The sequence below is a fragment of the Felis catus genome, chromosome E3, assembly GCF_018350175.1.
Source record: "Felis catus isolate Fca126 chromosome E3, F.catus_Fca126_mat1.0, whole genome shotgun sequence".
NCBI lineage: Eukaryota > Metazoa > Chordata > Mammalia > Carnivora > Felidae > Felis > Felis catus.
The window spans coordinates 24656765-24669825 of record NC_058383.1 but is presented as its reverse complement, the minus strand read 5'-3'; the positions used below and the strand labels follow the sequence as shown (position 1 = coordinate 24669825).

The 13061-nt window shown below is 42.7% G+C and overlaps 1 protein-coding gene across 6 annotated transcripts in view; it reads right to left on the bottom strand.

Annotated features, from left to right (window-relative positions):
• Window positions 1–2675: 2675 nt before the first annotated feature.
• DNAH3 (dynein axonemal heavy chain 3) overlaps window positions 2676–13061 on the bottom strand; it is a 169477-nt gene continuing 159091 nt past the window's right edge. For 4 of the 6 annotated variants that reach the window (XM_045048191.1, XM_019820825.3, XM_045048190.1 and 1 more), the window contains 6 exons: window positions 10777–10931; window positions 9776–9943; window positions 7981–8123; window positions 5446–5650; window positions 4450–4587; window positions 2676–3074 (listed from right to left, as the gene is read on the bottom strand). In XM_045048191.1, coding sequence (XP_044904126.1) covers window positions 2721–3074; window positions 4450–4587; window positions 5446–5650; window positions 7981–8123; window positions 9776–9943; window positions 10777–10931 — 1163 coding nt within the window. In that variant the 3' untranslated portion in view covers window positions 2676–2720. Of the gene's footprint in view, window positions 3075–4449; window positions 4588–5445; window positions 5651–7980; window positions 8124–9775; window positions 9944–10776; window positions 10932–13061 lie in introns of those variants that run through there. The other 2 variants (XR_002150558.3, XM_045048192.1) reach the window with 2 other exon arrangements.

Sequence of the window (13061 nt, the reverse complement as noted above, 5' to 3'; positions counted from 1 at the left end):
AAGGTGCATGTCCTATTACACAGTAACATAATTACCAATTTACTAGCAAAACTTTCATATGAACAATGTTTATAATAGCTTTTATTTCTCCCATTTTCTCTCCAAGACTATAAAATCTCCATCTTCGTTCTTCTAAAGGCCAAACCTATCTTCCCTACATCCCCTCTTTCAATGAAATTTTCTTCCAATACTGACAAGGACTGAAAATTCTTTACCCAACAGCTAGATTTTTAAAGAGAAATGACTAGCTTGGTGACAATGTTTGTCTGATGTCATCTGCTGCACTATTTATTGGCAGGAACTGCAGCTTCTCACCAAACTGATCGCTGGCCATCTCTGCCCCAAGACTCCAGCCTCTAACTTACCAGGATTTCTGAAAGAACATACAGCTCTTTCCCAGGGGGAAACATTAAATACCCCATTGGCCCCAGTAGAAAATGACCTCAAATTTAGGGCACTGTTTCTTTTCAAAGTGGAGGAAATTTTTTAAATTACAAAAATTTAATCCATCATACAGAAACATTCTGTCCCTTGACCCCTGAGGAATGAAACAGTCAGTCCCTGCCTCCTTCAGCTTTTTGTTGCTGAATCTGGGAGTTAGACAACTAATTAAAATCCAATTGTTCTCTTAGCAACCCCCTCACTGCCTTAAAACTTAACAATACAACTTAGCCTAACCAGTCCAAGATTCAGGCAGTTGGGATCCTGACCATCTTTCCATCTCACATGACCAACAATCTTACTTGGAATGATAATGCAGTTTCAGCTCTCTCTTCATTCTGATTTTCTTTCCCTCATTGGAAAAAGTAAAAATTAAAAAACTGTCTTTCTCGAAAAAATAACTATTAAGCTACCTGCTTTGAGTTGGAAGAGACTGCTCCTCTTTATTGCCTCCTGGCAAGATTTGGAGAACTCCCCTTTTGCACTTAATGTCTCAGATCTCTCAGATATTTCTGCTGATCTCAGCATTTAGGGTTCTTTTTAAATTTTTTAATGTTTGTTTGTTTTTTGAGAGAGAGAGAGACAGAGCACAAGAGGGAGAGGAGCAGAAAGAGGGAGACAGAATTCGAAGCAGGCTCCAGGCCCTAAGCAGACAGCAGAGAGCTTGACATGGGGCTCGAACCCATGAACCGTGAGATCATGACCTGAGCCAAAGTTGGACGCTTAACCAACCGAGCCACCCAGGCACCCCTAATTTAGGGTTCTTAATCAGAATTTTATCAACTCCATGTTTCCATGAAGAGATTTCTGGAGTATGTATGTTTGGTTCTCTGAAGCTTCCCACATTCAGGAAAAATAAAAAACCCTGAGGACCTTTCTTCTAGTGAAGAGGCAGAGAAACCGAAAGACACATTAAGACCCTCAAACAGCTCTTAAAAAATGAGAACAAACTGAGGGCTGATGGAGGGTGGGAGGGAGGAGAGGGTGGGTGATGGGTATTGAGGGCATCTTTTGGGATGAGCACTTTGACAATTTGACAATAAATTTCATATATTAAAAAAATACATTCAGAAACTGTATTTGACAACAAATTTCATATATTTAAAAAAATACATTCGGAAACTGTTCTAAAAAAAAAAAAGACCCTCAAACAGCCTTATGTCTTTGCTCAACTATGAACTGACCACTGGAATGCCCTGAAGTCACTTAGAGCCAAAGAGCTAAATGAAAGAGTTAGTCGAGAAGTAATATATAAAGAATTTGATTTTTATATTCCTTAGGATTCTCTTTTAGCTGGCGCTGGGGGAAAACAGGAAAGTGATAAACTAGAAATTTTTTGGACATGGTTGTTGGAGCTACACATTTAAGATTCTACATCATAACATAGCCAAGTCATTGGCAGGGAGGCAGCATGTGGCAGTGAAAAATGCATGGGTTCTAGAGCCAGACAGACCTTGGCTCTGCAATGTCAAAGAGCTGGATGATCTTAGGCAAGTTACATAATCTCCAGAGGGAGAGACAATGGTACCCACCACATAGGAAAAAACAAGATATCTAAAGGATATCTTGTCACAACCCATGGCACATAGTAGGCATGCAACAAATGCTGGTTTTCTCATGTCTCCTTCCTGAAATTTCTGCCCATTTGTCGCAGGCTAGTAGAGAAGTATTTGGGTTCCATTTCTATCACTGATGAGTTGTGAAACCTTGAACTAGTTGGGTTTTTTTTTTAATGTTTTTATTATTATTATTATTATTAGAGAGAGAGACAGAGTGGGAGAGGGGCAGAAAGAGAGGAAGACACAGAATCTGAAGCAGGCTCCAGGCCCTGAGCTGTCAGCACAGTGGCTCAAGCCTTTTTGAACCTGAGAGGCTGTGATGTTAGTGCTAGGAAACAGCACTAGGAAAGCAGCAATTAAAGTTCAGTGGAAGTTACAGCAAAACAACAGGAAATAAAACACAAAGGAGTTTAGCCAAATGGCTAAAGGTCTAGGTTGAAGAGTCCCATCATCTGTGTTCAAATCCAGGCTCCACTATTTTAGTAGCTATCTGATTTGGGAGATCTTACTTACCTTCTCTGTATCATGGTTTCTGTGGCCATAAAATGAGGATAATAATAACCTACTTTATAGGGCTGCTCTGAAATACTGACTCGTAGCAAGTGCTCTATTAATATAACTGCCGCCATCATCATCATACCATGTGTCTCTTATGAAAGGAAAGCTAGGTTGTGGTTGAGAATGAGATGCCTTTTATTTTCTGCATTGAGATGGATGCCATCAATTATCCAGCTGGCACAGAGAGGCTACCCCTCGGTTTATCCAGTGCTTCTGGGGCCTGTCTGTTGGGAGTTCAATGGAGAGGACATAGTTGGTGGAGTGGCCTGTGGTGGAGAGGATGCCTCTTCGGGCACTTGTTTTGTAGACTGGACATACATAAATGTTCTGATGTGGAAACATTGCACTTTCCCCAGGTTTCAGCCAAATAATGGGCAGTGGATCATAGAGAATTTTGGGGAAAGACTCCTCAATCTGCACTGTTTCCCTGTCCCAGCGGGCACCTTCTAAAAAGAGTCCTTTTATGTAGGCCCCATCTTCTGGGTTACTCTCCATGACTGTTTCTTGTGTGGTTACCTGGAAGAGAGAGAGCTGTAAGTTCCATTACCTGCAATTTCCCTAAATGGGGCAGCATCAAGAGATCAGAAAATCTGTTGCAATGTCTGCCTTTCCCAATATACATTTCCCAGGACACTGTGGCTTCTGTGATAATACTCCTGCCTTCACAAATGAACCAGGTCTGATTCCTAGTCAGCATGCTGTGCTCCTATATGGTAGGCATAGAGAATGCACTAAAGTAGGAGCTGGGGGATCACATTAACTGTAACTAGCTTAGTGACCTTGCACAATTGGGACCTGGATCCATAAAGTGAGAGGTAAGATTCAGATGCATGCTGGTAAAACAGCTGTCTGGCAGGGAGAAATAAAGCCTTGATTTGCAGTTTTTGTCAATTTCTATTGTGTACATGTTTCAGGCTATTAAAACTATGTAATAACCAGCTCCATCCGGGTCTGGTGAGTTGATATGAGCCAGCTCCAGCACACCACTGTTTAAATTCAGAGGTAGTAAAGTCAAATTCCTTAAGGTGAGTGCAGAAAATGGTCCAGGTGTAGGAGAATAAAGAGTGGTGGAGAGAAGACAAGCTCCATTTAAAATCATTCAAATTCTCTTTCTGTTGTTGTGAATAGAATATTTTTCTCATTTTTACTCCTAAGTACTTATTGCTAGAATAGGAAAGGCTGTTGGTTTTTGTATATTTAACCAGTATCTGAGTATCCAATCACCATATCAGTATTCTGATACCTATTATCTATCAGTATTCTGACAGGTGTAGTTTTAGAGTCTTTAGGGTTTCTAGGTATACAATCATTTCAACATCAAAAAAGATGGATTTATCTATTTTCCAATATTTATCCCAGTTATTTTGTTACCTTATTGCATTAATTTCAGCTTCATGTTGCCTTCGAAGATTATCAAGTTCATTCATAAACTAAATTAAGACCTATCAACCAGTCTGCAACCTCTGGACAAGATGATCTTACTCTTTTCTCTCCATATATGGACAAAGGTGATACTTGATTATTGGTCATTACTTTGACTTCACTCCAAGGAAAGCACTACCCAAGACCATTAACATCTTTCCAAATGAAGAGTCCAGCATGATGAATAAACAATAGGGAAGTATGCTTTAATTTTTCTTGGTATAATGGTGGCAGAGTTTTTCTCTGGAAATATTCTTTATGTATACACAGCAACAAAGCCTTGGGAATTCTCTGATTCTGTCTGGAATAAATTTTGGAGCTATTTTTAAGTCATACTAAATACTTCACTTGTACCATCTCAGAAGCATTTGGGCCTTAACACATCCAAATGTTTGGACTCATTAAAAAACAGGCAACATTACTTTCTCTGGTTGGTCCCTTGAGCTGGCCTAACCCAAAGTATGTCTACCTCAAACTCAAATCCGATGTGGTCAATGGGGATGGTGTATTTCCGGGCATAATTCTGAGAAACACCGGTCAAAAATGACTGTGTGAAGTAAAATCCAGAGATCCAAAAGACCACAGGGGGCCCGTGGTCAATCCATTCCTGGAGAGTCACAGAAATAAAAATTCAAAATCAACAGCACATCAAAGATAGTTCAAAGGCAGGTAATGTAAATGAGTTCCGTTAAGAAAGATGTTTTTTCTCTTTTTTCTCAAAACAGGTAGCCCTCTCAGTTTAGTTTGTATTTTCCCACTTTTTTCCCCCACTTTTGAAATGAAGGTACAAACATATATTTCTACTTTAAGAAAAGCACAGGTGCAAGCTGGTGTCGGGGTATAATAGACACTGGCAGGGAATGTAATGGTGGAAACTATGTGCCTTGCCTAAACTGAGCAACAGCCACTCATCTCATAATAGTTGCCATGCAGGAATGCAGGCTCATTGTTTCAGCTCTTCCTTTTTTTGCAGGACAAACATCTGGATTGTTATGTGTAATAATTCAATGTTTACATGCTATCTCAAAAAATTTTAAATTAGGGGCACCTGGGTGGCTCAGTCAGTTAAGCATCTGACTCCTGATTTCAGCTCATGTAATGATCTCACAGTCATGGGAACAAGCCCCGCATCAGGCTCTGCACTGAGCATGGAGTCTGCTTGAGATTCTCTCTCCCCCTCTCTCTCTCTGCCCCTTCTCTGCACACGCTCACACATGCACACACACTCTCTCTCTCAAAATAAATAAACTTAAAAAAATTTTTTTTAATTACCAGGCAGCCAAACCAAATATATCTATTAGTCAAATCTGGCCCATGAGCCACTAGTTTGTGACATTTATTCTAGTTCCGACTCCTGCCCTCAATTCTGGCAAGACTGTTTCCAGTAGGTGCTCAATCCATTTCAGAATGTCCTCTCTACCTGAATGCGTGTGCCAGGTGCCCAGCTGCCCTGACTCCCAGGTACCTGGAAGAAGGCCAGGCGGGCCAGCAGGTCAGCCACATAGCCCCCCAGGGGCTTTAGGGATGGGTAGGATTTGGCCATCCACATGGCTGGCACTTTACCCACAATCACGCTACTGAAGACATCCTCCAGCTCTGAGGACATCAGGACCTGTCCTTTGATGGCTCGGCCAAGATCAATGAGGCTTCTGCGAACGACCTTGGTCAGCCTGCAAGAACAAAGGAGCTGGCTCAGCCAGCTTCTCCAGCTTTACCCTACCCAAATACCCTGACTCAGGTCTCCTTTCACTTTTCCCCTCTTTGAAAGGTCAGACAAGTAATATACATTCATGATGGAAAAATTATAAAGATGAGAAAAAAATGAAATCACCTGGTATCTCACCACCTAAAGATAACTTTGATGTTTATCTTTCCAAATTTTTCTATATGTAAACATAAATTATTTTTAATGGTATTAACTATATTACTTTTTTGTAATCTGTTTTTCTCTCAGCGTATAGGGAGCATCTTTCCAATTCAATAGAGACCTAAATCATCCTTTTTTAATGACTACAAGGTATTTCATTTTATTTAACCATTTCCCTATTGCTGAAACATGTTATTTCTAGGTTTGTTATCACTGTTAACAACATTGCTAGGAACATCCATCCATATCAATCTTTGTGGAAACTTATAATGATTTTCCTATGAAAGGTAGAACTTCTAGGTCAAAAGGTAATACAATTTGAAGGGGTTTGATCCATATTGCCAAAGTTCTTTTCATAGATTATGAGGTCCATGCCTGAGAAAAGGCAGCCTGGGAGATGCCAAGATTGTCTGCCTCTCTCTCTGGCCTCTACGTTTTGAGGCCTAGCTAAGCCCAGAGGGAATTCACCTGAGAATGCCAAAGAATATGCCACCAGAAATAACTTGTCATCTCTAGCAATTTTTGGAATCCCAGCCAAGTGGATATGAGAATGATCATATGCAAGAAAGGGATTCCTAGACGTGTAATCACTTAATATTCATATTAAGAGGAATTTAAGGGTCAGAACTTTGGTTCATGTGCTTGGCTAAAGAGTCAAGGGGCAAAGTTACTATCTGAAGGATTATTCCACAGACCTTTGGCTATTACACCTAAAGACTTACTTGTAAGAGTTTTTCTATTTTTTTTTTAACTATGTGCTCTGCTAGTTTCAAGGTTTTAGGAAGTAACGTTTGCCTCAGAAGACACAGTAATGATTCCCCTGAACTGGAAACTGAACTGTCACCTAATCATTTTGATATTCTCATACCACATGGTGAACAGGCCAAAAAAAAGTGATTGGTGAGGATGTGGGGGTAGATTACTCAATGTGATTAATCCTGACCGTCATTGGAAAATAAGATTGCTATTACCCTGTTCTCTTCTATTACAATGACCAGTGGTAAAGGCTAGTGAAGGCCCCTACAACCACTAAGGAAGAGTTCCTGTGACCTTAGGAGAGGATGGATGGCAGAAGAGCAAAGCCATTAGGCTTGGCATCTGGATGAATGACAACTACATCCCATCATGCAAAGTATCTGACTCACAGCAGTGCTGCTGCATCCTTAGCTCACACCCTATACTTTGCTTCATTCCCCCATATGGTCAACTGTCTGTTGACTCTAGAGTTGATTCTAATCCTAACACTGAGAAGGCAAGGAATACTTAGATGACATTCTTCCAGTTCTTTAGTACTTCAGAGTTTAGGGATGTCCCTAAAACTAAGCAATGATCAATGAGGCAAAATGGAGACAGTAACAGATGGAGAGCTGGGAGCAGTGAGAACCTTTGACTTGAAGACAGAAGTGATGAGTTTTCTCATTTGGTATATATGGTCTTTGAGAACCCTTTCAGTTTTATTTAGAAGTCAAATCAAGATGATCTATTGGGTTCTCTGCTGTAGTAACTAGAGAAGTAAGGAGGGCCAGAGACCCTTAGCTCCATGGCCAGCCCATCACACCCCTTCTCTACCTGTGTGGTAGGGGCAATGGGATAAACTTCTCTCCACCCTTTTCTATATTCGCCCTGATTTCACATATTGGGTAAGTGTATGGGCTCTGGAATCAGACAGCCTGGGTTCAAACTCCATTCTGTCACTGAATTACTGTATGACCTTGTGCAAGTTGTATAACTCTTCTGGGTCTGTTTTCTCACCTTTAAAATGGGGGCAGAGGGATTAGTAACTGTTCCTATTTCAAAAGACTATTATATGGTTTGAATACAAACACATACATGGTGCTTGGAGCTATACCTGGCACTAAGGGCTCAAGAAAAGTGGCTCTGATAATTACTTTTACTATGAGTCTGCTTGGTATTGGTTTTAAGCTGATTTTACAGGTGTACTATCAATGAGTGGAAGAGAATGACTAGAAAAATTGAGTTAAACTTGGGTCAACACATGCTGGGATGGTCCTATTCACAGCCCTCCCCATAGGTGGGGCAAACCACTTATCAAGTGCACATGTCAGTTACTGCCCATGAGATCATACCCCTACACTCCCACTCCAAGGATCCAAGTAAGACCATCTAGCCCACCTGTTGAATCTGATGAGCTCCTGCCTTAGGACAGTGTTCATGGATTCCTCATAGACCACAGGGTACAACTTCACGACCACTTCCAGGTCAAAGTCTTTGGGAAGCTTGGAGAGTATGTCCTGAGCCAGCTCCTCAATGACTTCCTTAAAGTACAGATGTAGAGAGGTGAATGAGAAACAAGGCCTGTGCACTGTGGCTTTGTCTGGGTAAACCTGAAGCAGTGAGCATTGGTCTTTTTAATCACAGCCTACAGGACCTTCCTGGGAACTCTCCTACAAAAGCCAATTCTGCCTAGGGGCAAGGAGGTCACTTACCTCTCTACCAGTCTTCTTGAAGGCATCACCTCTTGGCCCAGAAGGTAAAAAAACCTAAGCAATAAGAGCCCTATTCTTACACCCGAAGCAAGGTTCTGACGGCTGGATAGGTAGCCTCAGGCAGTGCTGAACCCAGCCAAACTCCTCCTAGGAGAGCATCTCCCACAGCTCTCTCAGCCAGCCCCTCATAACCAGCTCATGGTACAGATGGGACTCTTGCTCAGTGCCAGTGACCGTATAGGACACCTGGAAAAGTGGTAAGCCATTCCTCAGCATCGAGCAAGAATAGCCCAGGGCAATGGGGTTGGCCAAGTAGGGGAGGGGACAGGCCTAGAGGAGCAAGGAGTAGGACCTGGGTGTGGGAGAGACACACAGCTCTGCCATCCTGTGGATCTGAAAGGCTTGGAACACACACTTCCTTCCCGCTTCTCACAGTGAGGGGAATTTCCATCCCTAAACTGAAACCAAGCAGGCTGCTCTATCTTTATACCTATTATCATTTATGGCACTATGAGCCAAATCAAGAGAAACCCACAGCTGAGAGGGCTTGAACATGGAGTAGCTAAGAAGATGGAGAAGGGAAGGGAAGGATAGGAAAGAAGAGGGTGTGGTGGAGTCAGGAGATGGCAGTCCTGGATCTGGCTCTGCCTCTGAGTTGATGAATGCTTTGAAGCAGGTCTCTTCCTCCCACTGGGCTATTTCACCCCCATCTGTAGACTGAGGATGGTGGACCAGGTCTGTGCCTCATAAAGCATGGACTGCAAGAGGCACCCAAGCTGTTTCTAGGTGTTTCCAGGACATGGAACACATCATGTTGAATCACATGGTGATAAAGTCATTCTCTTTCCAAGTTTCAGCTGCCTTTCTCTTTTCATTCTTCTCAAGGACAAAGTCTCAGATCAGTGCTAACTAAACGCTCTGTAACACTGGCTGATCCTCCTCTTTTCACAAGCAGCCAGCAGGGCCTCAGCAACATAATCTGCGAAGAACCTAATAACCGTTTAGTTTTCATTTTCTTTTTGTGGCTGTTGTGACTTTATGTAAGTGACATTGGGTTTCCATTTATGGTACTGATGTGCAGAGCTTTTTAAAATATTTTATTTTTTAAGTAATCTCTACACCCAATGTAAGGCTTTAACCCATGACCCCCAGATCAAGAGTCGCATGATATGCAGTGTTTAAAAGAAATGTTCTTAAGAGATTTTGTTTTAAATATTATGTAAATGTAGTATAGATGACATATGGGTAGAGCAATGACTCCTGAGGGTTATATAGGAGCAGCTGACAATCCGGAAACACTGCTGCTCTTCCAGCTCTGTATTTAAGGACTCTCAGCAGGAAGACCAGAGCACCCATGCCCCATGGAGTCTGCCAAGCCTCCGATCGTCGGCCTTCTAGGTTATCACCCACAATCCTGCATGACCACCAGACGGACAAATGTCTGTGAATGGAATTACGTCTCCCACCCAAAGCCCAATTACCTGAGGGGACTTGCCACTCCCTCCTGACTGCCTAGGGAGGGTCAGCAGCACTCCTTGAAACAGCTGGTTGGTTTCCTGGTTGTCCTTGGTGATGTCAGCATTCTCATGGAGGCCAAAGACTTCTGGGTGGGTTGTGATGGGTAGGTTCCTAAGATACTCGATATAGGACTGGAAAGGAAATGTTCAGTTGACACAAACCCAGGTCCTCTGGGGTCCCAGAGATCACTCAGGGCTTAGCTGTACCCAACCCAAGCAAGAATCACATTGGATTGGTAGCACAGGCCACATCTGCCCACCACCCCCCACACCAACCAACCACACACACACACACACACACACACACACACACACACACACACGGTGAACACACCCCAAGCTGTTCCTCATACAGTCTTCTGGGGAGTGAGTATGAAGGCAGAAGGACTGAGTATCTCCCCTCCCACCCCTAGCTTCTCCCTGCTCCCCCTGCAGTTCTGGCTTTACAGTCAGACTGAACTGGGTTTGGATCCTAGCTCTACTGAAAACTAACTGTGTAACCTTGACCCCCAGTTTCCTTATCTGTAAATGGGAAGATAAGTGAACTTACAAAGTAATAGGCCTTGGCATATAACAGGTGTTTAATAAAAGAAATCCCTCTTAAAGCTCTTACAGATTTCCTTTTTTCTTCTTCCTGTTCTCATTCTCCCATCCAGTTTTTCTGTCCTTCCCCTTTAGCCACTTTCTGAACCTTTGTTTTCAAGTAGCAATTTGCAACCAGGTTACTACCAAGGCTTCATTTTAACCATCCTTCCCCTTAACTCCCCAAGATGGGCCCCACATTTTGAAAAGATCTTGTCTATCAAATACCCAGTTTTCATTCAATAATAATAATGTCTCTCTTAGAGGCTTTTTGGAATATTGGAAATAACTTATGGTCCCAAGTCAGGAAGCCCAAAGCTACCCCTGGCTCTCCTTGGCTATGCCGCAGCCCCTAGCCACATGGAGACTGCCAAGCCCCTCACCTGGTAGGAGCCATGAGGAGGAATGTAGTAAGTGTCTCCAGGAGCGAGGGAATAATGGTCCTGCTCAATTTCCTTACAGTAGAACGTGGACAGAAGGGATAGCAGGAGACGCCTGTCTTTGTCATCAGTCACTCTGCCCCCGTAATTACATTCCCCTGTGGACAACCAACAGGAAGAAGTTGAGCTCAAGGAAGGTCATAATGAACTTGGTCATTAACCTAAAACAGAGGATTCTTCCGGCCAAGAAACTCTGCTTAGATGCAGGGTTGCTGAAACCAATGCTCACATTGGGATGAGATCAGGCCTTTTTGGTATTATGTTTGCCACAAAAATAGTACTTATTCACCACATTAGAAATTAGGAAGTAAAAATAAACTGAAAGAAAAAACCAATACAATCACCAATAATTCCATCAAAGGTAACTGTGAACATTTAGGCATCTTCTTCATGTGTGTGGTTGTGTGTGTGTGTGTGTGTGTGTGTGTGTGTGTGTGTACATACACGAAAGGCATTACATAAAGGTGGTTCAGGGCAAGCACTTTGGCATAAGACAGTCCTGGGTTCCAATCCCAGCAGTTTCTCATCTGTCGAGAAGCAGAGATAATTGCAGTACCCATCTTACAAGGTTGTGGTTAATAATGCTTATAAAACATTTAGCACAATATATAGCACACAGAAAGTATTCAATTTATTACAGCTATTACAAATAAATATATTTTTGAAAATTGTGATTATCCCATACATACTGCTTTGGCATACTCCACCCCCATCATTAATATCATTCTCTGAGACTCAGGTTTCTACACTCAGATTTCTACAAAAATAATTAGGTAATTCTTTGGAAGCCACATCAAATCCATCTCGCCAAGCCCATGACGCATTTTCTAGCTGGTCCAGATTCCATAGTATGTGGGTGCCACCTGGTATTTGGTAGTTAATGGACAACACACTAGTCTTCAAGGAGGAAACGCATCTGTGTGTATATGCGTGTGTGGACACACATATGCAGGCTCATTTCCAATTCCAACCATTCCAGGAAGACACAGGTCTACAGACAAGAAACAGGAGGTTGGGGGCAGGAGGCCTCAGCTTCTCTTGGTCTCGGAGGGGTCTAAATGTGAAGGAGGAGGATATGGGTGGCTCATTAAGGGCAGAGTAAGGGTCTATTTACTTTTTGAGTAATTTGAGCCCTGCAGATGCTGTTTTACCTTAAGCCAGACCATCTAGATTTCTGAGGCTCTCTCTATGGACTTTTCCAGGCGTTTAGCAAAGTTCAGTTTGAACATTACGGTTGGTCTCAGCTATAAACAAGCTTTTGATAGCACTATATTAAATATAACAATTAAAAATATAACATCAAAGGCGCAGTGGTTTTCCCTCACTGAAGTCAGCATGGCAGAGCTCGAGGGCACCCAAAAGTGAACCCAAGTAAAGGTAAATCTCAGGCACAGAGTCATAGTGCAAGGTCCTGCCACCACACCCTTATCAGCAAATTTTCCTCCAGGGGATACCCTTGCAGGCTTTGGGTTTTATGTTTGTGAAGGAAGGTGGATTTCTTTATAGCTACTTATAGGTCTATTCTGGTATCAAGAGCACAAGTTCCTATGGGAGCCAGGATGTACTTTTGTCTTTTTTTAATATTTATTTTTAATTTTTTAATTTTTTTAAAGGAGCCCAACTATTTTTTAAAATTTTTTAATGTTTATTTATTTTTGAGAGAGAGAGAGAGAGAGAGAGAGAGAGAGAGAGCATGAGCAGAGGGGGGGCAGAGAGAGAGGGAGACACAGAATCTGAAGCAGGCTCCAGGCTCTGAGCCGTCAGCACAGAGCCCGATGCAGGGCTTGAGCCCACCAACTGTGAGATCATGACCTGAGATGAAGTTGGACACTTAACGGAGTGAGCCACCCAGGCACCCCTACTGTTTATTTATTTTTGAGGGGGGGGTGGAAAGAAAGCACACATTCGAGTGGGGGAGGGGCAGAGAGTAGGGGTGGGGCAGAGAGGGAACAGGGGACACAGGAGCCAAAGTGGGCTCTGTGCTGATAGCAAAGAGCACAATGTGGGGCCTGAACTCATGCACCGTGAGATCATGACCTGAGATGAAGTCAGAAGCTTAACCGACTGAGCCACCCAGGCACCCCTTGCTTTTGTCTCCTCTAAGGTCTCTACTCTCCCTGCCAAGGCTGGGGGTACCAGATGAATAATGCATTGACTTCGGCCCACTGAATGTGATAACCATTGTTCAAACAAGACCCGTCTCTTTGGTTAGTGTCAGCACAGAGTTC